This window comes from Pan troglodytes, chromosome 18, assembly GCF_028858775.2.
Source record: "Pan troglodytes isolate AG18354 chromosome 18, NHGRI_mPanTro3-v2.0_pri, whole genome shotgun sequence".
NCBI classification, from domain to species: domain Eukaryota; kingdom Metazoa; phylum Chordata; class Mammalia; order Primates; family Hominidae; genus Pan; species Pan troglodytes.
In genome coordinates, this window is record NC_072416.2 from 6963337 (window position 1) to 6987450 (window position 24114).

The 24114-nt window shown below is 61.6% G+C and overlaps 1 protein-coding gene across 2 annotated transcripts; it reads left to right on the top strand.

The window, feature by feature from the left end:
* The first annotated feature begins 18 nt into the window (after positions 1 to 18).
* Positions 19 to 23518, top strand: GLIS2 (GLIS family zinc finger 2). Of its 2 annotated transcripts, XM_009430216.4 has the most exons (7): positions 19 to 205; positions 16140 to 16377; positions 17272 to 17444; positions 18722 to 18898; positions 18981 to 19114; positions 19196 to 19314; positions 20647 to 23518. In XM_009430216.4, exons 2-7 carry the CDS (start codon positions 16206 to 16208, stop codon positions 21444 to 21446), a joined length of 1575 nt encoding a protein of 524 aa, XP_009428491.1. In that variant the 5' UTR covers positions 19 to 205; positions 16140 to 16205; the 3' UTR covers positions 21447 to 23518. The 2 variants fall into 2 exon arrangements, with proteins under 2 accessions (XP_009428491.1, XP_016784814.1); XM_016929325.3 differs by lacking the exon at positions 18722 to 18898 and having other exon boundaries at positions 95 to 205.
* Positions 23519 to 24114: the final 596 nt, after the last annotated feature.

Genomic DNA, 24114 nt, shown 5'->3' on the forward strand with positions numbered 1-24114 from the left:
GGCCCGGCCGCCGCGGCCACCTTCCCTGCCCGAGCTGCAGATGTGGCGGAGCGGCCGGGCGCCGGGCGGCCGTGCCAGGGGAGCCCGCGCCCCGTGAGCCTCGCGCCCCGGCCCCCGCCCGCCCCGGCCCCTCCCCCGCTCGGCTCCCCGCGCCCCCCGACCGCCGGAGCCCGCAGCCCGGATCCCGACCGCCCCCGCCGCTGAGGTAGGAAGCCCCCCGGGCGTCGCGCCGTGGGGACCGGGCCGGGGCGGGGGTGGGGGCCCGCCTGTCGCGCCGGGGCTGCGGGGCCCGAGGGTCTCCTCCCCCGCTCGCGTCCGCGCCCCGGGCCATTGTGAGCCCTCGCCGAGGCCCCCGCGTTCGCTCGCTCTCTGGCTCGCGCGCTCCCTCCCTCGCCGGCTCCCCGGCCGGGTCCCTCGAGCTCTCGGTCTTTCTTCTCCCTCCTTCCCTCCCTCCGTCTGGAGGCCGGGCCGAGCAGCGCCCGGGCCCGGGGCGGGCGCAAACTTCAGCTGGGAAGTTGGGCGGCCGCGGTGGGGGGCGTGCGGCGAGGTGAGAGGGGGGTACCCGGAGCCTGGGCATGAAGTTGTCCGGGGCAGCCGCCCCTCCTCTCGGCCGCGCCGGGGCTGCTGCTAGGAAGGGCTTTGGAAGGTGCCTCCTCCCTTGGCCGGGAAAGTCTCCCTCCTGCTGCCCCTCGCAAGCCCGGGTCCTTCCTTGGACCTCGGGAAGGGGCGTCCCTGGGGGGTCAGGACTGGGAGTTTGGGACAAGTCCGGCACTTGTTACTCTCCTGCGGTCCGGGTGGACGCAGGCGACCGGCGTGGCAGGGAGGAGATGGCAGGGGGTCCATACGCGCCGGAGGGCGGGTCTGGAGCGGGTGGAGGAGGGGGCGAGGCAGGTGCATCCCGAGGGAGGAGAAGCACGCACAGCTTCCCCACTGGCCCCCTGGGATGGGGCTGGAATCCAGGCTGGCACCTGGAGGCCTTGGCATGCTGCCCTGCCCAGCAGGGTACTCGGGCCACAGCAGGGCAGCATGCAGCCTGTCTGCCTGTCCAGGAGGGCCCGCCCAGCCTGGCCAGAGGGTGGCCGGGAAGCAATGGTTTCAAGGAGTTGCCCAGCCCTGCCCTGGGGCCTGGGAAGCTGGAAGGGATGCTGGGAGGGGCCCTGGGCCCCCAGCCATCACAGCCCAGGATCTTGGCTCTGGAGAGAATGCTTGACACTGAGGGGGCAGCCAGGCCGGCTGGGGACCTAGCCAAGGCCTGGGCTTGGTCTGGGCCATGGAAAGGGCCTGGGCCATGGTTCTCGGAGGCTGGCACCCTGGGTAGTAGGCCGCCATCCTGCGTGTCCTGGCATCCTGGAGGGAAGGTGGGGCCAGCCTGCGGCTGGGGAGGAAGCCCAGAGACACTGCGCTTCGGAGGGCCTTCCAGCCCCCGGGCTCAGGGGAGGGGAAACTGGCCCCTTGGGTCACCCCTCCCCAAGCCCCATTCTGGTGCCACAGTGCCACAGCTGTCCAGGCCCAGCCCACACACCCATCCCGGGTGACCTCGGACCTTCCCCTCTGCTTCTCCTTCTCCCCAGAGCCCAGGCTGGGCCTCCTAGCTGGCCTCGCCTGCACAGGGGGAGGGGCTGCACCTGGGAGGCCCCTCCCGGGACACCCTTTGCCAAGCTCCAGCCTGGCCCATTTTACCGCCCACCTCCAGCTCAACTTGGCCCTGTCTGCAGCCAGCCAAGCAGGAGACAGTGCCAGGAACTTGGGATGGTGTTTTGGGGGGTGTGCAGACCCCTTGGAAGCAACCCTGTTTTTCTTAGCCTTTTCTCCTCCCCCTCCTTTCCGGAGCTGCCATTAGCGCTGACCCCCTGTGCCTGCCCGCCCTTCCCTGTCTGTGACCTTTGACCTTTGGTGTTAAATCCCTCCAGCTGGGGCTCTTCGGCCCCAGAGTGACCCTGGCCCAGGCCCCCTGGGGGAGTTCTTCTCTCCTTGCTCCTGGCTCTCTACACAGGGACACCTGCCAGTCCCTCCCTCACCAATGGGGAGGGGGTGCCCTGGGAAGCCAGACAGTGAGTCACCCCACTTCCAGGCACCGCTGCTTTTGGGGTCAGTGGCTTCTGGGGATTGGCTGGAGCCCAGTCACAGCCTGGAGGGTGACCGGGGAAAGCCCCTGGCCTGGGAGTCTCCTGCCCTGGGTTCAAGTCTTGGCTCCACCACCAACTTCCAGTGGTCCTTGGGTCAGGCTCCTCCCCTCTCCCGGCCTTGTCTATGAAACCAAGGGGTCAGACCAGGTGAGCTCCCAGAGTCCATGAGAAGCCTGGGTGGAGGGGGGTCAGGGGGAGGAAAGAGGGTGTAAATCCAGCAAAAGCCAACTCTCAATTATCCGAGGGTGGAGCCCGGATGAATAACTGGATGCCACAGACATCCCAAAACCTCATTGCAAACAATCGTGTGAACCGCGTCCCCCCAAAGCTTTTGTTTCTGAGAAACCCAGCTGCAACTGGGTAGCCACAGCGATTTCTTCCCCCGCCTGAACTCCCCTTGCAGGGAGGACAAGTAGAGGGCTGAGAGTGAACAGGCCGGAGGGAAAACAAAGGTCTCCCAGGGCCCCTTCTCGGGGCCTGGAGGGAGGCCTGGACCCCATTTCCAAGGCCCCCACTCTCCCCTCCACCCTCCTTCCCGGCCTGGCCTTGGCCCCGGGCGGTGGGAGTGTCCTCTCACCACCTAATCCTCTCAGGGTCTGGGCAGCCGTATAGGAGGAAGAATGTGTTTTCCCGGCAACAATTTCCCATGTGTATTTCTAGCCACCCGCTCGCTCCACTCGCCTGGAATCTGAATTCCCCACTTGGACCAGGGGGTGAGGGCCAGTGCCGGCCAGGGTTTGGGGCAATCTCTGGATGAGGGAGGGTGGCGACAGCTGTGACTGGGGGACCAGATGTGGAGTTCTTATGGGGCATCTTGGGGGGGCTCCTGGGGAAGCAGTTTTGTGGGTCGCCTGGCCTGACCCCCAGCCCCAGAGGCTGCCTCCGAAGGTTCCTGCCTCTAAGGGGAGGCCCGGGGGCTCTGGCACCTAAGGAGGAAATTGATTCCATGGGAGAGGCCCTGTGCTGGGTGGAATTGGGGCGGGGGTGGCTGCAGAGAAAAGTGTCCCCTGAATCCCTTCCTCTCCTCATGGCTATAATTGTTACTTTATTTCACAGCAGGTGACTGAGACCACAGGGGAACCCCGGAAGGTCCTGGGTGGTCTTCCCCTCACTCAGATAAATGCCCTTCTCAGGGGTAGGGGGCATCCCCAGCTTGGCGGGGCTGTGTATTGAGCAGTAAGAGACCCTCTCCCTGCTGGCTAGGGGATCTCTGGGACCAGCCGAAAGATGCTCTCCACCCTCTGCCTAAGTTGCCTCCCTTCCCAGGGGCTGTGAAAGGGTCCACAGAGATGAGTTGAGGCCCTGATGTGTATCTGGGGGTTCACGTCTCTGGGAACTTGCGCCCTGCCCCAGCCTGCTGCCAGCCCTGGGTGTGGGGACCACAGCCCTAGCGAGTCTCCCGGGCCACATCTGCCTCTCAGTGGTTTCTGAGGTGGCTGCCTCCGCCCCACCCTGGTGAATTCTAAGTCAGGCGTGGCTGGGGGCGGGGACTCCGCACTCCAACAAGCACCTCTAGTACTCTGCTGGGGGGCCAGCGTGGGGGGCACTGCTTTGATCCCAGGGACTGGAGAGGGATCATGGTGATGATGGTGGCAGGGTCTGCAGGGCACAGCCTGGAGGAGACCCAGGTTTCTCTCCTGGCTCCGGCTTAGCCCCTGGGTGAGGCTGGGCAGGCACAGAGGCCGGGTACTCGCCTTCCACTCCCCCGCTCCCCCAGATGGGCTGGAGGATTCTGGTTAGCTGGTGGCCAGGCTAAGTGGGCCTGGGGGGCATGGAGATGGGAAGTGATTCCAGCTGAGGGGTGGGGGCTTCCCATCTGCCCCAGCAGCCCCTGCTGGGGGATGGGTGGGGGCTGAGACTCTTCCAGTTCGGTGGCTGGGGGGCGGGTGACTTGGGCTCCTCGTGCCCTTTGTCTTCGGTGCTTGAGAGGCCAGGTAGTGCCCACCGCAGGGAGGGGCCGGCCTGTGAGTGTCACATGTGCGTGCACACGGACTCCAGCCTTGGCAGATGGCTGCCGGGGAAGGGACGGAGACCCAGCCCTGGCCCCTTCCTCCAGTCATGGCCAAGGGCGGGTGGGAAGCCAGCAAAGACCCCAGGAGACCGCTGAGTGGACTGAGTCAGCCCCCGGCCGGGAGCCTCCGGAAAACAGTCCTGCCCGTCACATGGAGGGTCCCCACCGCTGGCACAGCACGCTCCCAGGGCAGCCTCGCTGGGACCCTGGTAGTCAAGAGGTCGTCGGAGGCTGGTGGGGGGAAACTGAGGCTCTGAGACATTTGAGGGTTTGGCCCGAGGTCACTCCCAATCGGGGAAGAACAGAGGGGAACTGGAGTCTGGGGCTGTCTGGCCCTGACCCCTGAAATGTCGGTTTAGCCTGGGAATCCCCCCAGCTCCACTCCTGCCCCCACGTCCACTGCAAGGGCATGACGGGGACCAACGTGTCTGGAAGAAGCCTCTCCCCTTCCCTGCATCGTCTGCCTGGGGCTGTCTAGCAAGTCCCGGCCTGCCTGGGCCAGTTCTCCCCTGGGCCACTCCCGCCTTCATCCAGAGCCCCCATTCCCCACCCCACCTTCCAGGCAGACTGACTCTGAGCTGGGATGTCCCCTCCCCGCAAGGCTGTAGGGGCCTCCATTGTCCTCCCTATTCTGAAGTCCCCCCAACCCTGTGCTGGTGCTCGTCTCCCTGCCAGCCCCGGCCTCCCCCAGCACCCCCCGGAGCACCTAGTGGTCACCCTGCTTGGTTCTAGGGCCACTGGGCCCCGAGGGCCTGGAGCCACCAGGCCTGGCAGATCCTGCCAGTGGGTGTTCCCCTTTGGAAGGAAAAGGACCTCGATGGCTTTGGAGGCTGTCCCCGGCTTCTGGACTTGCTTTCTTCCAGAGTAGGCGAGCAGAGAGGGGCGGGTGGCTGAGGAGGAGGGCATGGGCTGGAGTCCTGTGTGTGCGGTGCCCTGCTGGGCCTGCTGTTGCCCAGCTGTCTGGGGCTGGGGGCCAGGGCTGGGAGGGCGTGGCAGGAGATGGAGCTGGGGGGGATCTGGGCCCTTCCCACCATCCCAGCTGGCCAGGGTGGTTCCTAGGGGCCACCACACCCTTGTCCAGCTCTGTTCCTGGGTCCCTTGCCTGGGACAGGGAGAAAGAGGCATCTATGTCAGGAGACCAGCCCCTGCTTCTAGCCTTGACCTTGGGCAAGTCACATTCCTCTTTGGGCATGAACCCCCCCATACCTACCCCTCCCCTCCTCACTTGGGGGTAAAGGCGGGAATGTCTGTCGAGTGAATGAATACATGAATGAGATGGACTCATTCGCGGAGTGCCAGGTGTTGGGATATGTGAAGGGCAGGTGCCACTGTGCCACCTAAGGTGAGTGGTTGGGGTTGTTGGAGCTTCGGCTGTCCTCTCAGCAGGCCCCCTCCTGTGGATGGGGAAACCCAGGCCTAGTTTTCTCATTCTGGGTTCCCTGCCTCACTGCCCAGTTCACTCTGGTGGATGGGGTGGGCTCTGTGCCAGGGGCCGTGGGAACTGGGGCAGGGGTCTGCTGGTGAGGCCTTCTCTTCAGTAGCCACAGCGGGTTTGGAGCTGCCCGGCGTCCCAGACGTGTCCCGGCCCACTCCCAGGCTCCCTTCTTGGAAGGAGGCTCTGGATGCCAGGGCCAGTGGGAGGCCTGGGGCTGAAGGTCGGCGCTGTGTACACCACGCTGTGCACAGGTGACACTGTGGCTTCAGTGATGCATTGGCAAGGACTTGGACCCGGGACAGCCTGCCTCCAGCGGGGGTGGACAGAGGCAAGTCTTTGCCCAGCAGGCCCTCGGGTACCTGGACCCACAGCCCGTGTGCAGCTCCAGAGACCGAGGCTGGGGAGGGTGAACCAGGGAGCACTTGGTGGAGGAGGGGGCAGAAGGGGATGGTGGCTGGAGAACAGGGGGGCATGGATGGTGGTGAGGGAGGAGCTGGCACCTGGGAGCATCAGGTTCCCAGGGGGCAGGGGATCCTGAGGAAGGGGGGTGCCAAAGGAGAGGGCCTGGGGCAGGAGGCTCTGGGCTGAGAGAGCAGGTGGCACTCTTCTGTGTAGAGCCCTCTGTGGCTCCCCAGTGCCCTCTAGGTTCTGTCCCAGCCTCTCTGAGGGGCCTCTTTCTCTCCTGCCTCCTCGTCTACTCCATGACTGGTAGGGTCACTGCAGATCAGCCGGGCCATGCCTCTGGTCCTCTGTGGCACTGGGCTTTGGGGTCTGCTGGCGAACCCAGCTGTGCCCCTTGCTGGCTGTGACAGTGGCAGGTTTCCCCACATGGAAAATGGGGAAAATGGCATCCATTTGCGGGGTCATCAGGGTGATGGACTGTGTGCAGCAGGTATGCTGACCGGGCGCCGACCCGCAGGGCTCCCACCTCCCCAAGGCTCTTCACCCCATATCCATGAGGCTGACCCGGATCTGTGCCCGACCCCCTGCAGGAGCAGCCGCCCCGACACTGTTTCTCCCACCCCACCTTGGTCGGGGCACCCTCAAGGTCCGGTTCGATCTAGCAGGGCCTGGCGTTGGAATGCATGAATGCGTGGTTGGAGAACCGAGGCAGGAGGGCAGGCCAAGGTCCACCGCCCGCCTTACCTACTCCTGCTCTCGGAGTTGGCGGGTGCCGTTCCCAGTGGACCTGGTACCTGGCCCCAGGCAGGGGAGGCGTGGGCCACGGGCCTGCCCCGACCCCCCAGGACTTAGGAGCTCCTTGTGGGATCTGCCTGCAGCCAGGTGTGGCTTGGGAGGCGCGGTGTTTCCTTCGCTCTGGGGACCCGGCCTCATTCCTGCTCTCCCCCAGAAGCCAAGGCTCCTGAGTCCTGGCCCCGACACTGGGGCAAGGGGTTACTGTGATGTCCTGTGTGTGCCACATTTGTGCACAGGTGTCTGTACATCCGGGGGTGCTGTGGGTGCCTGCTCATGTCCTGTGCTACACTGGCCCATCCCTTTGCTGGCCTCAGATAGCTCTGGCTGGGTCTGCCGAGAATGGCAGTGCCGCCTGGCAGGGCCTGGGCTGTCTGTGCCCCAGCCTTGCTGGGCGTGCATCCCTGTCTCGCTCCCTGGTGCCAGCCCCTCCCAGGGATTTGGGTGGCAGGGCCCAGTGCTCTGGTCCCCTCCCCTCCCAGCCCGGGTGGGTGGGCAGGTGTGGGGGCTGCGGGGCGGGCTTTCCTCTGGCTGGGGCCCAGGTGCAGGCGGTGCTCATAGCTCCAAGCACCCCCCCAAAGCTGGGCAGACAGGAAAATACCAGACATAGTTGTGCAAAGGTGCAGCAGCGGGCAGGCAGCGGGGGGTGGAGGCCGCTGCAGCAGGGGCCCAGATCCACCAGGATGGGGAGGCCTCTGTGCCAGGCCGGCCCTGCAGCTGGACTGCCATGGCCATCTGTGTGAGTGTGCGTGTGTGTGCCGGGGCTCCCGGAGCCCGGTGTCACCCTCCCTGCTGGCGTTGGAGAAGGAAGTGCATCTGGTGGGGCATCTCCTAGGAAGCCCGGGCTGGTGCAGGCCAGGGAAGCCCTCCGGCCCGTCTTCCAGCTTCAGCTCTGCCTGAATTATCTGGGTGACCTTGGCAGGCCCAAGTTGCTGTGCAGGGAACCCCCAGCCTGGGGCCGGAAACAAGAATCCTCTGGGTTACCAGTAGCTGGCAGCTTCTTTATGGCAGGCATGGGGACAAGGCCCTCCCTTGCAAGATGCCCTGAGTCCCAGGGACCATTGCCGTGGTGTCTGTTACCTACAAGGAAACCAAGGCTCAGAGACAGCAGGGCCTTTCTGAGTTCCCACAGCCAGGGGTGGCACAGGGGGCTGTAACCAGGCAGCCTGGCCCTGGGGCACACTCTGTGAACACGCAGAAAAAAGATCCCTGGCACATCCCATCTTCAGGTGCTTTCCCGAGGACCCCACGGCAGAGGGCAGAGGTCAGCCCTGGCTGGGTCACCTGGGACCCCTTGTGTTCCCACCCCGGGAGGGGGTCTGCCCTCCCAAAAGGTCCGGGGGTGCTGGCTGAGTGCCCCGTCTTGGGAGGGGGAGGGGCTGCCTACTGAGCCAAAGGTTCCCAGGGACGGTGAATCCCCCACTCTTCCAGGAAGTGCTGCCTGCCCTGGCCCCTCTCCTGGGATCTGCTGCGCCAGGCCTCGGGATAAGCTCCTCCCTCCCCAGTCCTGGGAGGAGGCCTGTCTGCGGCCAGCTCCTTCCAGGGTTGATCAGGCCTTCCCGGGGCCTTGTAGTGCTCTTTCTTTGATGCAGTTGGGCTCTGGAAGGTGGTTAGGGCCAGCTGTGGTCACTCCCCAGGATCTAAGAGGCCTGAGGTTCTTTGAGGGGCATAGGCTTGTTTAGGGTGCACGCTGGCTGGCAGGTGGCAGAGCCCAGGTTCTCCTGGTTCAGGGTGAGACTGCAGTGGCATAGAGGGGATGGCCAGTCCCCACTCAGCTGCCCTCACAGCGGTAGATGGGCCAAAGGCTATGGACTCATGCACACTGGCGACGATTCATTCAGCACGTTTTATTAAGCACCTACTATGTGCCAGGCACTGTTCTCCGTGCTGAATGTTATGGACGAAGGAGAAGCACTCAATAGTGATTGGATATGCAGCACTGCATTGGTTTCTCCCTGAAACCCAACATGGGGGTCCTATATAATCCCATTTGGGATGAGGGGGATGAGGCGCAGACTGAAGAGACACGCAAAGGGAGTAGCAGAGCTGGGTGGGGCCCCAGGTTTCGAGTCTGGTTCTGCTGCCTGGTCAGGAAGGGGGGCCCTGAGAGGACGAGGCCTCCTGCCTGGGGCCCCCAGCAGGCCCTGCCCCTGCCCGCCAGCCCCTGCTGCTGGGCGGCCAAGGAGGGTGGAGCTCTTGGCCAGAGCAGGGAGCCGCAGCTGGTTCCCAGGAATTCGGGGCTGTGGGGCCGTTTGCTTTGGCAGCAGATCTGCCCTCGGCTCTCCAAGCCTCCTGGTGGGCCCCCCACCCCAGCCAGCCCCTCCAGCGCCCACCCACTGCCTGCTCTGCTATCCCTCCTAGCCCCACAAGTCCCTGGACGGGGAGGGGGTACCAAGCCTGAGCCCCTGACATAGGAAGGGCCAATAGTGAACATGGCTTCTGGACTTACCTGGGGTTGAAACCCAGCTCTGCCACGGACAAGCTGTGTGACCTTGGATGGGTCACTTCACTCCCCTGAGCCTCAGTTTTTGCATCTGTAAAATGGGGATGAAACAGCACCTGCCTTCACAGTACCCGCACCTGGCTGTGGGTACTGTCCTCATGCTGCTTGCCCGTGGCTTCTGGTTGTGGGTTTGCCACCTACTTGTGCAGCCTGGGCTGGATGCCTCCCCCTTCAGCCCTCAGTTTCCCCATCTGTAAGACCATAGTGCTGAAGTGATGGTTCCAGTAATAGACTCAGGGACACCCACAGACCAGGGTTTCTCTGACTGGAGTGACCAGGGACTCACTTCCTCTTTCTATTAAATTAGAAGATGACGGGCTGGGCGTGGTGGCTCCTGCCTGTAATCCTAGCACTTTGGGAGGCAGAGACAGGAGGATGGCTTGAGTCCAGGAGATCGAGACCAGCCTGGATGACACAGGGAGACCCCCCATCTCTGCAAAATAAAAAATTTAAAAATTAGCTGGGTGTGGTGGTGGTGCACCTGTGGTCCTAGCTGCTCTGCAGGCTGAGGCAGGAGGATCTCTTGAGCCTAGGCGGCAGTTAGCCATGACCACGCCACTGCAGTCCAGCCTGGCAGACAGAGCAAGACTCTGTGTCTTTTAAAAAAAAAAAAAAGGCCAGACTTGGTGGCTCTCCACGCCTGTAATCCCAGCACTTTGGGAGGCCGAGGTGGGCGGATCACGAGGTCAGGAGATCAAGACCATCCTGGCTAACACGGTGAAACCCTATCTCTACTAAAAAAATACACACAAAAAAATTAGCCGGGTGTGGTGGTGGGCGCCTGTAGTCCCAGCTACTCAGGAGGCTGAGGCAGGAGAATGCTGTGAACCTGGGAGGCGGAGCTTGCAGTGAGCTGAGATCGCGCCACTGCACTCCAGCCTGGGTGACAGAGTGAGACTCCATCTCAAAAAAGAAAGAAACAAACAAAAAAAAACAAAGGTGACCACATAGACTTCTGAGAGATGCATCTTGAGGCCTTGTCCCCAAGTTCTCAGCTAAATGGCCACTGCTGACCGAAAGCGCACTCGCAGGACACTCCAAGGCAAGGGGTGTTCCTCACATTGCCCTTGACAACACTGCCACGCTGGCCACTCACCTGACCCCATGCTGCTGGGAGCGGGGCAGGGATGCAGCCCCATCTTACAGAGGACCTGCTTCCTTCTGCAAAGAGACCAAGTGGTTCTCAGGGTGGGTGCACACAGCCCCCCATTGCACCCTGCACCTCCACAGGCTTAGGGCCTGCCAGCCACCCTCCCCCAAGCAGGAAAGGAGGAGCTTTTTTTGTTGTTTTTTGAGACAGGCCGGAGTGCAGTGGTGTGATCTCGGCTTACTGCAGACTCAAACTCCCCAGGCTCAGGCGATCCTCCCACCTCAGCCTCCCGAGTAGCTGGGACCACAGGTCCCTGCTTCCACGCCCAGCTATTTTTTTTTTTTTTTCCGAGATGGAGTCTCGCTCCGTCGCCCAGGCTAGAGTGCAGTGGCGCAATCTCAGCTCACTGCAACTTCTGCCTCCCTGGTTCAAGCGATTCTCCTGCCTCAGCCTCCCTGGTAGCTGGAATTACAGACACCTGCCACCACGCCCAGCTAATTTTTGTATTTTTAGTAGAGACAGGGTTTCGCCATGTTGGCCAGGCTGGTCTGGAACTCCTGACCTCAGGTGGTCTGCCCTCGGCCTCCCAAAGTGCTGGGATTACAGGCATGAGCCACCGTGCCCGGCCACCGGCTGATTTTTTTACTTCAAACGGGATTTTTCCATGTTGCCCAGGCTGGTGTAGAACTCCTGCACTCAAGGGATTCTCCTGCCTCGGCCTCCCAATGTGCTGGGCTTACAGGCGTCAGCCACCGCGCCTGGCCTAGAAGGAGCTTTATGCAGAGCAGGACTCCAACCAGCTCCCTATTAGCCTAGTGATCTCAAGCCTCAGTTTCCCCATCTGTGAGACCGGGAAAATGACAGCAGCTACTGCCAGGCAGGGTTGTAGAGGGCTCATTGAATCCATGGACAGATGGGCCTGACACGTGGTCAGTACCTAATGGTCCTTTACCCCCTCTGGTGTATGACCCACCCCAGGCCAAGGGGCCCTGGAAGAGACTGTCTTTTCCGGGCCTTAGTTTCCCTGAGTGTGCTGGGTCGCCCCGTGCCTTCCAGTAGGGAGGGTGGGGACAGTGGCCGGCCCCGCCTGCCGGGGCGGGATCCTTGGCTACCTGGCCTGGCCGGGGACTGCGGGCGGGGGGCCGGGTGGCTCCGCCAGCGCTGCAGCTGGGGGCCGTCTGCCCGGGCTGCGGGCGGGCACACAATAGCAGCCATTGTCTCGGCCGGGATGGCGGGGGGCCCGCCCAGCCCACCCTCCGGGTGACCCCCGCCCTGCGGGGGGTGGGAAGGGCAGGGCGCGGTCCCCCGAAGCCCCCGCCGCCCCGGTGGTCCCCGCGGCCGCCCCCGCGCGCTTCCTCCCTCGCCGCAGCCGCTTCCTCCCGCTCGCCCCGCTCTAATTAGTTCCTTTTGCAGCTGGAGGAGCCGCGCAGCGGCCGGTTCCGCGGCCACCCCCACCCCCCACCGACACCCCCAGCCCTCGCCCCAACCCCTGGGCCCTTGCGTGTGGGGGCGCTGCCCTGGGCGCATCCCAGCCTGAGTGCTCGAGAGACGCGGCCCTGGGCTCTGTGCACCCTCCACGCTGCGCCGTCCCACCGGGGGGAAACTGAGGAACGGAAGGCTCTACCAGGAGGCGCAGAGGGGCGTGGGGCCGGCGGGCCTTGCGCTGCGCCCGGGGAGCATCCACGGGGTGCCCCCACCTGACCGAGAGCCGGCTCCTGCCCTCGGGACCCCGCAGTAATTAGCACCCGGGCCTCTGGCTGAGCTTGTCCAGAGCCAGGCTGTCGGCCTTACGCTGGGGAGAGCCACGGCCACCCGCTCATGGGCACTCACTCAGGGTTCCCAGGTTGCAGGCCCGCTGCTCCCCGCTCTGGGCCTCCGAGGCTTTCAGGAGAGCAGGAACCTAGCTCTCGCCTGCCCCCTTCACCCAGCCGGGAACAAAAGCACAGAGCAGAGCCCAGAACTGGCTGCTGCCGGTCGGGGCGGGGGTGGAAGGGGAGGCTTTAAGCCTGGCCAAGGTCAGAACTGAAGCAGGGTCACTGACCGTCTCCCCTCTGGGGTGGGGCCTCCATTGGAGGAAAAACTCTGGGTGGGGAGGGCCTGGAACGGGGATGCTGGGAGGTGTAGGGCTGGGGGCAGCTCCTTCCTTTCCCGGGGGCAGGGACGCAGGCCGTGTGCCGGGCTCTGGCCTGCATTGGATTGAACCCCTGCCTCCCTGGCAGGACCCAGTGGCAGGAAGTGTGTGGGGGTGCCCCTGGGGACTGGACCTGCTGATGAAGGGGGGGGCATTGGAGTCCTCCCTCTGGCTTTGGGCCGTGTGGCTGGCCCCACCTGGGGAGACAGGCTCCTCCTGGGGAAGTGTCCCCTGCAGGCCCTAAGAACAAGGTGACTCGGCCCCTGGCTCCCCGAGTCCCCATGTGTCCTGGGAAGGCAGTGGGGCAGGTGCCAAAGGATGTTGCTTGGGCAGCGCTGCCAGTGAGTGTCCCCGTCAGCTGGAATTCCCAGTTCCCAAACCATCCTGCCCTTGTGGTCCCCTTCTCCGGAAGGGTGGGGGTGGGGGTGAGGACAGAGGCTGTGGGGAGGCCTGTGGCCCCAGGCCAGCCAAGGGACCAGGCCACCAGCCCTTCCTGGCTCCTGAATTCTTCATCAGCATAAATATTTACTTCCTTCCTCCCCGTCCAGGCTCCCAGCACAGAGGAGCTTCGGGGAGGCTGGATTGCGCCTGTGTCTAAAAATAAACAGGTAGCAGGACGATAGACACACAGATAGACAGATGGAACTGGCAGGGGTTCAGGCAGAGGGCAACTCCCTGTCCAGCCAGAGAAACGGTGGAGGGGACCCTGGTCCATCCATCACTGTCACCCACCCACCTGCTAGCGGGGGTGTGGTCCCTACCCCACCGCATCTCTGGGAGCCCCTGGCCCATGCATGGCCTGGGAGGCAAATTCAAACAATCTGACAGCTCCAACAGGGGCGAATCGCAGACCTAGGTCCCACGGCCTAGTGCAGCTGCCCTGGCTCTGATGATGCAGCCTTGGGAGAGGTGGGCAGCCCCCCTGTGCTGAGACCCCCGTGTCAGCCATGTTGGGGTGGGGTCTGGGGATGTGTCCCTAGAAGCAGAGGATCTCCAGTGAAGGGGGGAACGTTTTATGCCCTACCTGCTTGGAGAGTCAGGGCAGAAGGGGAGGACGTGGGAGCTGCCTTCCTGTCCTGCTCTGTGGACAGCATCTCTCCCCACTCACAGGCTATGCTAGCCCCCAGGGAAACACACGGGGGCATATCCAAAGTATTTCACCATGTAGTAGTTATGTCCACCATGGCCGCCCTTTGGTATTGAGTAAAGACCCCAATACCGCAAAAGACGGGATCTCACAGCGTGATTGTGCAGCAGTTAGATTTTCAAGTTGTAATAATCCCAATGAACAAACGCAAGGAAATGTCGTGTTTAACCGCGTAGGAAAAGATTGCTGCTCTGAATGTGAAGTTTGGGTTTAGAATGAAGCGTTGACCTTGTTCTTGGGTCGGTGGATACTGTTAGATCATTTGCATGTGAGGAAAATTACACCAGGTGGGGCGAGGTGGCTCACACCTGTAATCCCAGCACTTCGGCAGGCCGAGGCGGGCAGATCACCTGAGGTCAGGAGTTTGAGACCAGCCTGGCCAACATGGTGAAACCCTGTCGCTACTAAAAATAGAAAAATTAGCTGGGTGTGATGGTGTACACCTGTAATCCCAGCTACTTGGGAGGCTGAGGCAGGACAATCGCTTGAACTCGGGAGGCAGAGGTTGCAGTGAGCCCAGATCACACCACTGCACTCCAGCCTGGGTGACTGAGAGACTCCATTTCCAAAAAGAAAATGAAATTTAAACCAGTGAGAAATTCTAAGAAAAATGATGAAAATTACAGCATGGGAAGTTATACTAAAAGAATACCATCTCCAGTAAAAAATAATTTCTACTTATTTATATGTTAACCCCCAGATACAGCTGGTCAACTCCACCAACCCTGCCCCAGCTGGCCAGGCCAGGCCACAATCCCCAGCTGCCCCCTGGTGGCGACCCAGCGCCCTGGGGCTCCCTGGCTTGCGATGCCTCTCCTCTAGTCCTCTGCAGGGAGGGCGGTGGGGCCCCTGGCTGTGCCCACTTTCTCGGTTTGCCTGGTGCGAGTTCCTTGGAGGTGAGCGTGGCTACCTGCCGGCCATTTCAGAGGATGCTCCTTGCCCCCTGGCCTGGTTCTAGATCTTTGGGGTCAAACAGGGCGGGAGTCCGGAGCATGGCTCCTGCTCTGTCAGAAAAGGCTGTTAGGACACGGCTAGCCAGTTCCCGGGAGATCTGGCTTCAGGCCTTGAATCTTGTTGAGAACAGGCCCCCCAAAATCTGGCTGTAAACTAGCCCCCAAACTGGCCATAAATAAAATCTCTGCAGCGCTGTGACATGTTCATGATGGCCATGACGCCCACGCTGGAAGGTTGTAGGTTTACCAGAATGAGGGCAAGGAACACCTGGCCCACCCAGGGTGGAAAAACTGCTTGAAAGCGTTTGGTTTTTTGTTTGTTTGTTTTTGAGACGGAGTCTTGCTCTGTCGCCCAGGCTGGAGTGCAGTGGTGCGATCTCGGCTCACTGCAAGCTCTGCGTCCCGGGTTCACACCATTCTCCTGCCTCAGCCTCCCGAGTAGCTGGGACTACAGGCGCCCGCCACCACGCCCGGCTAATTTTTTTTTTTGTTATTTAGTAGAGTTGGGGTTTCAGCGTGTTAGCCAGGATGGTCTCTATCTCCTGACCTCGTGATCTCCCCGCCTTGGCCTCCCAAAGTGCTGGGATTACAGGTGTGAGTTACTGCGCCCGGCCAAAGGCGTTCTTGAACCACAAACAATGGCATGAGTGATCTGTGCCTTAAGGACACACTCCTGCTGCAGATAACTAGCCAGACCCATCCCTTTATTTCCCATAAGGAATACTTTCAGTTAGTCTATAATCTATAGAAATTATGCTAATGACTGGCTTGCTGTCAATAAATACGTGGGTAAATCTCTGTTCGAGGCTCTCAGCTCTGAAGGCTGTGAGACCCCTGATTTCCCACCCCACACCGCTATATTTCTGCGTATGTGTCTTTAATTCCTCTAGCGCCGCTGGATTAGTCTCCCGACCGAGCTGGTCTTGGCAAATCTGATAGTTCTTCCACTTCTGAGCTCTGCGATCTGAGGCGATGCCTGTAAAAGACTCAATTTCGCCAAGCGTGGTGGCTCAGGCATGTAGTCCCAGCGTTTTGGGAGGCCAAGGCAGGAGGATCGCTTGAGGCCAGGAGTTCAAGATCAGTTTGGGCAACATGGAGAGACCCGATCTCTACAAAAAAAAATTTTTTTTTTTTTAATTAGCCAGGAGCGGTGCCTGCCTGTAGTCCCAGCTACCAGGGACGCTGAGGTGAGAGGATTGCTTGAGCCTAGGAGGTCGAGGCTGCAGTGAGCTATGATTGTGCCACTTGCACTCCAGCCCGAGTGACAGAGCGAGACTCTGTCAGCAAATAAAATTCAGTTTCATGGCAAAATGAAGAACGTGAGCTTTGTCTTCCCCAAGAGACTCATGGGAAGCAGATGCGGAATCTCTGAGGAGGCTGTTGGCTCTCCCCCCATGATAGCTGCCGGCCAGGTCGCTCAGAGGGTCTCCCTACCCAGGAGACAACCTCACACTGCCCCCTGCTCCTGCTCCTGTTAGACTGTCATGAGTACAGCCCGAGGAGAAGCCTGGGGTCTCAGTGCCACAGCACAGCTCCTGTCCTTCCCCAGGTTCCTGCGTGAAGACCAGCTGGGAGCCCACTGCCTGCTGCCACCTCCAACTCCAGCCCCCTCACCATGCACTCCCTGGACGAGCCGCTCGACCTGAAGCTGAGTATCACCAAGCTCCGGGCGGCAAGAGAGAAGCGGGAGAGGACACTGGGTGTGGTCCGGCCCCGTGCTCTGCACAGGGAGCTGGGCCTGGTGGATGACAGTCCCACACCTGGCTCTCCAGGCTCCCCGCCCTCAGGTACTGGCCCTGGGCAGGGCAGGGGGACTTAGCCCTGATCCAGTCATGGTGACAGGGAGAATGGCCAAGTGTGTCCACCAGCATGTAGCTGCAGCCCCTCTCGGCTTCCGGTTCATGGGAAGCCCACACGCTTGTCCTTCCATCCGCCCAGCAGCGTATGTCTGCAGGGAGGTGGGAGCTGCAGTGCCCAGCTCACGTGGCTGGCACACGATGCAAACTGAGGCCTCTAGGCAGATCTGGAACAGAGCTGGTCGGGCAACCAGGCATTCAGAAGGAGCGGCAGTAGTTCCAGGACCTGCACCCTGGGCTGTGGGGTGGTGCCGCTGGCCAACCTGGGCAGTAGAGGCTGGGTCTGAGCCCAGGAGGTGCCTCTCAGGGATTCCCGGTGCTTGGGCCCAGGGTGGTGTGCACCACTTCTGCCCTGCCTCCAAGAGCAGAGTCACCCGAAAACCAGATTCACCGCTTGTCTGAAGGGGAAGGCTATGGGAGCAGCCCAGCCCGAACCTGCCACTTTACAGAAGGGAGCACTGAGGCAGGAAGGGGCCTGGGAAAAGCTAGAAAGGTTCCTACCTGCCCGTCTGACAGGGACCCAGGGGCCCTGGGTTCGAGTCCTGTTCTGTTATTAACCCTGCGTGCCAGACCATTCCCGTCTGCAAAGCGGGCACTTCCCCCCTCCCCGGCTCACGGGGGCCAAGCTCTGGCGGCTGGTAAAGCTCAGAGGTGGTGGGTGATGTCACACACTTGTCAGCTCCACAGGCTGCTCCTCACATTCGTGTGGTCTGGGGGCATGGCTGGTGTCTGCTCCCAAGGTCACAGTGGGGGTTCGGAGGCAGGAGTACCTGGCCCACTGGGACTCTACGCTCCAGCACACCCTGAACTGTGCCTCTCCCTTAGGCTTCCTGCTGAACTCCAAGTTTCCTGAGAAGGTGGAGGGACGCTTTTCAGCAGCCCCTCTCGTGGACCTCAGCCTGTCACCACCATCTGGGCTGGACTCCCCCAATGGCAGCAGCTCGCTGTCCCCCGAGCGCCAGGGCAACGGGGACCTGCCTCCAGTGCCCAGTGCCTCGGTAAGGAGGGGTGAGAGTTCCGGAGAGAGGGGTGGACTGGTTTCCTGGGGTTGCCATGACAAAGTACCCCAACACTGAGTGGTTTAAAAAACAGATGTGTTACCCCTCATAATTCTGGAGGTTGGAGTCTACCTGGAAGGCTCTAGGGGAGAACCTTCCCTGCCTCTCTCCTGCCTTCTGGCAGCTTCTGGCAATGCCTGGCACTCTAGCCTGGTAGCTCTTTCACTCCAGGCTCTGCCCTGTCTTCACACGGTCTTTGTCCCTCTGTGTCCGAATCTCTCTCTGGTTTCTCTTATAAAGACACCAGTCATGGCCGGGCACGGTGGCTCACACCTGTAACCCCAGCACTTTAGGAGGCTAAAGTGGGAAGATCGCTTGAGCCCAGGAGTTCAAAACTAGCCTGGGCAACATAGCAAGACCCCATCTCTATTTATTTTTTTGAGACAGAGTCTTGCTCCATTGCCCAGGCTGGAGGGCAGTGGCCCGGATCTCAGCTCACTGCAACCTCCGCCTCCCGGGTTCAAGCGATTCTCCCGCCTCAGCCTCCCAAGCTGGGACTACAGGTACACACGACCACACCTGGCTAATTTTGTATTTTCAGTAGAGACGGGGTTTCACCATGTTGGTCAGGCTGGTCTTGAACTCCTGACCTCAACTGATCCGCCCATCTCGGCCTCCCAAATTGCTGGGATTACAGGTGTGAGCCACTGTGCCCGGCCTTTTTTTTTTTTTAAACAGGGTCTAGCTCTGTCACCCAGGCTGGAGTGCAGTGGCATGATCTCGGCTCACTGCAACCTCTGCCTCCCAGGTTCAAGCAATTCTCCTGCCTCAGCCTCCCAAATAGCTGAGATTACAGGCATGTGCCATCACGCCTGGCTAATTTTTGTATTTTTAGCAGACATGGGGTTTCACCATATTGGCCAGGCTGATCTTGAACTCCTGACCTCAAGTGATCCGCCCACCTCAGCCTCCCAAAGTGCTGGGATTACAGGCGTGAGCCACTGCACCTGGCTATATATTTTTTTTAATTAAGAAAATAAAAATTAAAAAGACACCAGTCACGGGATGTTGGGCCCACCCTAATCTAGTGTGACCTCATGTTAACTTGATTACATCTGCAAAGACCCTAGTTCCAAATAAGGCCACATGCACAGGTAGGGGCTGGGGAGAAGAGGACCTGAATGTCTCTGTTTGGGGACACCATTCAGTCCACTACCGATGGGACAGGGGGGCTCTGGGCCAGCAGGACCTTGACTAGCCCTCCCCTCGCACCCCAGGACTTCCAGCCACTGCGCTATTTGGATGGTGTCCCCAGCTCCTTCCAGTTCTTCCTGCCCCTCGGCTCCGGGGGGGCCCTGCACCTGCCTGCCTCCTCCTTCCTTACCCCTCCCAAGGACAAGTGCCTCTCGCCAGACCTGCCCCTGCCCAAGCAGCTGGTGTGTCGCTGGGCCAAGGTGAGTGGGGGCCAGGAAGAGTAGTGTGGAGTCTGGGGCAGGTCACCCCGCATGGGCTCAGAACACTTCCCATCCTCCGCAGTGTAACCAGCTCTTTGAGCTCCTGCAAGACCTGGTGGACCATGTCAACGATTACCATGTCAAGCCCGAGAAGGATGCGGGGTACTGCTGCCACTGGGAGGGCTGCGCCCGCCATGGCCGAGGTTTCAACGCCAGGTGAGGTGGGGGAGAGAGGGGTAGAGGGAGGACTGGGGTCTCCAGTGAGCTGAGCCGTGCCCCCCGCCCTCCCTGGAGCAGGTACAAGATGCTCATCCACATCCGCACACACACCAACGAGAAGCCGCACCGCTGTCCGACCTGCAGCAAGAGCTTCTCCCGCCTGGAGAACCTGAAGATCCACAACCGGTCGCACACAGGTAAGAGGCCGGGGCCGGGCGGCTTGGCCCATGAAGGGGGCGCTCAGCTGAGACCGGCTGGGCAGGTCCCCAGGGGGAGGGGACTGTTAAATAAATCCTGGGCCTCAGAGATAAGGGTTGATCTCATCGCCCAGGGGTCCCTTTTCCAATGCAGTTTGCTAGGGGAAGCATCCCCTGAGGGTCAGACCCCCACCCAGCACCTGCTCTTGGAGCACCAATGCCATTTCCTGGTTCCCGTGGGTATCTTCTGACTAATGCCACCTCTGTGATCGCAGAGGCCAGGTCGGCTTCACTCCTCACTACAGCCCAGGCCCATAGCAGGACAGCTCTGGTTCTCGGAGCCACAGACATAATTTTACATTTCCTAATCGCTGCATAAAATACAGCAAAAATAAATGGGTGAAATTAATTGTAATATGGTTCGTTGACCCCGGTACATCCAACGTGTTATCAATTCATTATTAAAGACAAATCAGTGAGATATTGAAGTTCTTCATTTCATGACAAAGCCTCAAGGAGCTGATGTGTATGTTTTTTCCTGGTGTTTATTTCACCCTGGCAGCACAACTCCAGGTGGAGAGCCATGTATCAGGAGGTCAGTCACTACATGTGGCCCCCTGCTCTGGCCAGGGCAGCAGAAGATGCCTGGTGAACCTTCAGCCATTTGTTGAGTGAGGGCAGTAGTGCCCAGGCAGCACTCCCTGTGGCCAGGCCCACGCTGGGCGCCTCGTGCCAGGATGTGATCTCCAAGGCCATGGTGTCTTTTTTTTTCTTGAGACAGACTCACTCTGTCACCCAGGCTGGAGTGCAGTGGCATGATCTTGGCTCACTGCAACCTCTGCCTCCCAGGTTCAAGTAATTCTCCTGCCTCAGCCTCCGAGGTAGCTGGGATTACAGGCACCTGCCACCACACCCAGCTAGTTTTCGTAGTTTTAGTAGAGACGGGGTCTCACCATGTTGGCCCTGCTGGTCTGGAACTCCTGGCCTCAAGTGATCTGCCTGCCTTGGCCTCCCAAAGTGCTGAAATTACAGGCGTGAGCCACCGGGCCCGGCCTCCAAGGCCATGTTCTGCTGCTGAAAGGCACACCCTCTGTAGCAGAGGGTGCAGGGCGAGGCCAGGCAGAGCTGGAGTCAACCAGGCTGAGTTTTCAGCCTCTGTGCCCTGCCTGGGGGCAGATCTCATGCCATGTGCTGGGGATGCCCCCTGCCCCCAGAATTGGGGCATCTGTGTTCCCAGGGAGTGCTTGGCCTGGGGAAATGTTGAGTGCATGGGGTGAGACCCAGGAAGGGGAGAGACCCCTCACGGCGGCACTGCACTGCACCACCCTGCAGGTGAGAAGCCCTACGTCTGCCCCTATGAGGGCTGCAACAAGCGCTATTCCAACTCCAGTGACCGCTTTAAGCACACGCGCACCCACTACGTGGACAAGCCCTACTACTGCAAGATGCCCGGCTGCCACAAGCGCTACACGGACCCCAGCTCACTGCGCAAGCACATCAAGGCCCATGGCCACTTCGTGTCCCACGAGCAGCAAGAGCTCCTGCAGCTGCGCCCACCCCCCAAGCCGCCACTGCCCGCCCCCGACGGCGGCCCCTATGTCAGTGGGGCCCAGATCATCATCCCCAACCCAGCTGCCCTCTTTGGAGGCCCTGGCCTGCCCGGCTTACCCCTACCCCTGGCCCCCGGCCCCCTTGACCTCAGTGCCCTGGCCTGTGGCAATGGTGGGGGCAGTGGGGGTGGGGGGGGCATGGGCCCTGGGCTGCCAGGCCCCGTCCTGCCTCTCAATCTGGCCAAGAACCCGCTGCTGCCCTCGCCCTTTGGGGCTGGCGGACTGGGCTTGCCTGTGGTCTCCCTCCTTGCTGGCGCCGCTGGTGGCAAGGCCGAGGGGGAGAAGGGGCGTGGGTCGGTGCCCACCAGGGCCCTGGGCATGGAGGGCCACAAGACGCCCCTTGAAAGGACGGAGAGCAGCTGCTCCCGGCCAAGCCCCGATGGACTCCCCCTGCTGCCAGGCACCGTGCTGGACCTGTCCACGGGCGTCAACTCAGCTGCCAGCAGCCCAGAGGCGTTGGCCCCTGGCTGGGTGGTCATCCCGCCAGGCTCAGTGCTGCTCAAACCGGCTGTGGTGAACTGATGAGCCCATCCTGCGGACAGTTGTGGTGCCCCCCCGGGCAGCTCCCGGCACTGCCCCCGACGAACGGAAACTCTTCTGTGAAATAGCAATAATGTCCTACTGCCCGGGCAGCCCCAGCCCAGCCCGCCGGGAGCAAGGATGGTGCTAGGTCATTCATGGCTGGCCTCCCAGCCCCTGGGTGGGGACCTGGCCTGTCATGCAGGGAGAGCTGTGCTCCTGGGTGCTGAAGCCTCGCTCCTGTCTGTCCCCCACCACCTGGCCCTCAGCTTCTGAGAGGCTTTCCCCTGCCCGACCTCCTCCCGTTTCCCTCTCCCACCCTGGCACCTCCCTCACCTAGTGACCACCCATGGCAAGTCGCCCTCTCCCAGCAGACGGGGTGGGTGGGGTAGCATCTGCCCTCCCTGCTGGCACCAGGCTCCCCCTTCCTGAGAGGAGCCCCCAGGGACCAGAGGCCTGCCCTTCCCTCCTAGGCTTACCCAGCCCCTGCCCTGGGAGCTCCTTGGACCCCTTTCCCTCTGACCCTGCCTCCAGAGGGAAAGCAAGACAGATGCAGGCCCCTGCAAAGCCCCAGGTAGAAGCATGCCCCCCAGGACAAGGTGCCTCCCACTAGTTAGGAGGAGGCCCGCTCTGCAGCCGCCGTCCTCACCCCACGCCAGGCCTGCAGTACCAGATGGGATAGCTGGCCACTCCACCCCTGCACCCCAGGGTCTCCTCCCTCTACCTTTTGGGGCACCCTGGGAGCGTGGGAAGCAGGTCTGAGGGCCCCTGAGCTGGCAAGGGGAGGTGCCAGGCCAGCTGTGGTGCCAAGATACTGAGTGACCTGGGCCCTAGCTCAGGGAGCTTGTGGGGCCAGGCCCAGCGCCCCGTCTTCCTCCTCCTACCCCCGCTGGGCCTGGCCTGGGCAGCGCCCCCTGCAGAGGCCTTTGGGTCCTTGGTCCTGTACCAGGAAGGGGGAGGCTGGCTGGGGACGACCGACCACAGGCTGGGACACAGCTCCTGGTCTGGGGGCTCCAAGTGACAGCATGCAGGGGAGGGGGCTCCCAGTCAGTGCTGTGTTGGGAGCTTTCTGGAGGCTGTGGACTGAAGGCCTTGAGGGAAGCAGTGGCTGGAGGAGGGTGCTGGACCCATGACACGTTGCTTCCTCTGGCTTTTCCCTGCTGGGCCGCTTTCTCAGAGGCACTTCCCCACCCCTAACACCCAGTGGGCCCCCCCAGGTTCTGTGCCACTCAGAGGGACCCTGGCAGGGGCCAGAACCACTTAAGGGTGGTGCTGGAGGGCCTTGTGCCCCAGTCCCATCCCAGGACGCCCTGAGGGATGGACGCAGCCATGCACCCCCCATCTGGGGCCTCTCCCTGCTCCCTCTCCCACCTGGCAGCTGGGAGTTCTGGCTTCTAGGCCTGCGCTGTCACCAGGCCTCTGAGTGGCCAGGCCCTTCCACCTCCCCATCTGTAAAACGAGGCAGCTGCCCGGACAGCCTTGGGGTCCTTAGTGGCCCTGCAGGTCCTCTGGCAGCTCTGCTGACCCCACCCTCTCCCGGACTGCCCTTCTGTCCCAGAGGGGTCACCCTGACCCGGCCCACCTTGCCACTGGGCTTTGGACTCCAGCCCTGACAGGGCCCAGCCACACTGGCTCTGCCCCTCGAAGGGGCTATGAGCAAGGTAGGAGGGAGCTGGTCTCCTTTCTTCGGGCCCCACCCAGGCCCTGAGCACCCCCCACCCCTGTGAGGGCCCCAGGCCTTAAGTCCCTGGCGGGGTCATGGGTTTGCAACTTGAGCAGAGCGGAGGAACAGGGCACTGGAAGGCCGACGAGCTCAGCATGCAACTCGGTGACCAGGCTCGGCAGGGCCGGTGTACTTTTTGTGGTTGTCATTGGTGTGTTGTTGCACATTCCAGGACGTCAGTATTTTAACAGGTTCTAAGTGCCTTTCTATCGTAGCTTATGTTTTCCTCCTCTTGGCTCCATTGCTGTTAGCATAGAGTTTTAAAAAAAAGAGATAAGCTAATGACTATAACAATATATTCCTCCATGGGAGAGGAAGTTTATAAAGAAACAATAAAAGTGAGTTGCAAAGATGGCTTGTATGTCATGGATGTGCCAGGAACCCGGCCCTGACATGAGGCCACCACTGCCCTGAGCCCCTGCAGGCCTGATCCGGGCTTCCTCCCCAACCCTGCAGGTGCCCCTCCCTCTCAATCTGCCGCTTAGAGCAGGAACTGGAAGGCTGGGAAGGAGGTAGGTGCTGAGGGCGCACAGGTGACAGGAACTGAGACAGAAGATTCCAGGCGGAGCATCCCAAAGTCCAAGTCCTCAGCCCACTACTGCCCGCTGCGGCTTTGGAGAGTGGTGGGCAAAGGCCCTTCTCCCCCCAGCCGCATTCTGGGGTACTGTGCCCAGATTACTGAGGTGCTAGGTTCAAACCTGCCCCAGGGACAGGGTGGCTGCCGACAAAAGCTCTGGGGCCAGGAGACCGCCACCCCGTGGGAGGGGCAGGGGCGCTATGGGAGGGAGCCTCACCCTGGCACGGGTGCTGTGGAAGCAGGAGCGGCTGCATCCTGTACGTGACAGGACTCAGCTGGAGCCCACTGGCTGGCTGCCCGCCAACCTTACCCAGCCCGGCCCTTCTGGGCTGTTAAAGGCTGCTGCCTCCCCATCTCCAGCACCCACAGCC

Excerpts from the sequence above, each read along its gene's own strand:
- GLIS2 (XM_009430216.4), top strand. The coding sequence starts at position 16,206 with ATGCACTCCCTGGACGAGCCGCTCGACCTGAAGCTGAGTATCACCAAG. Across the intron at positions 17,445-18,721 it reads CTCCAGTGCCCAGTGCCTCG|GACTTCCAGCCACTGCGCTA; the intron begins GTAAGGAGGGGT and ends CTCGCACCCCAG. Across the intron at positions 19,115-19,195 it reads GGCCGAGGTTTCAACGCCAG|GTACAAGATGCTCATCCACA; the intron begins GTGAGGTGGGGG and ends TCCCTGGAGCAG.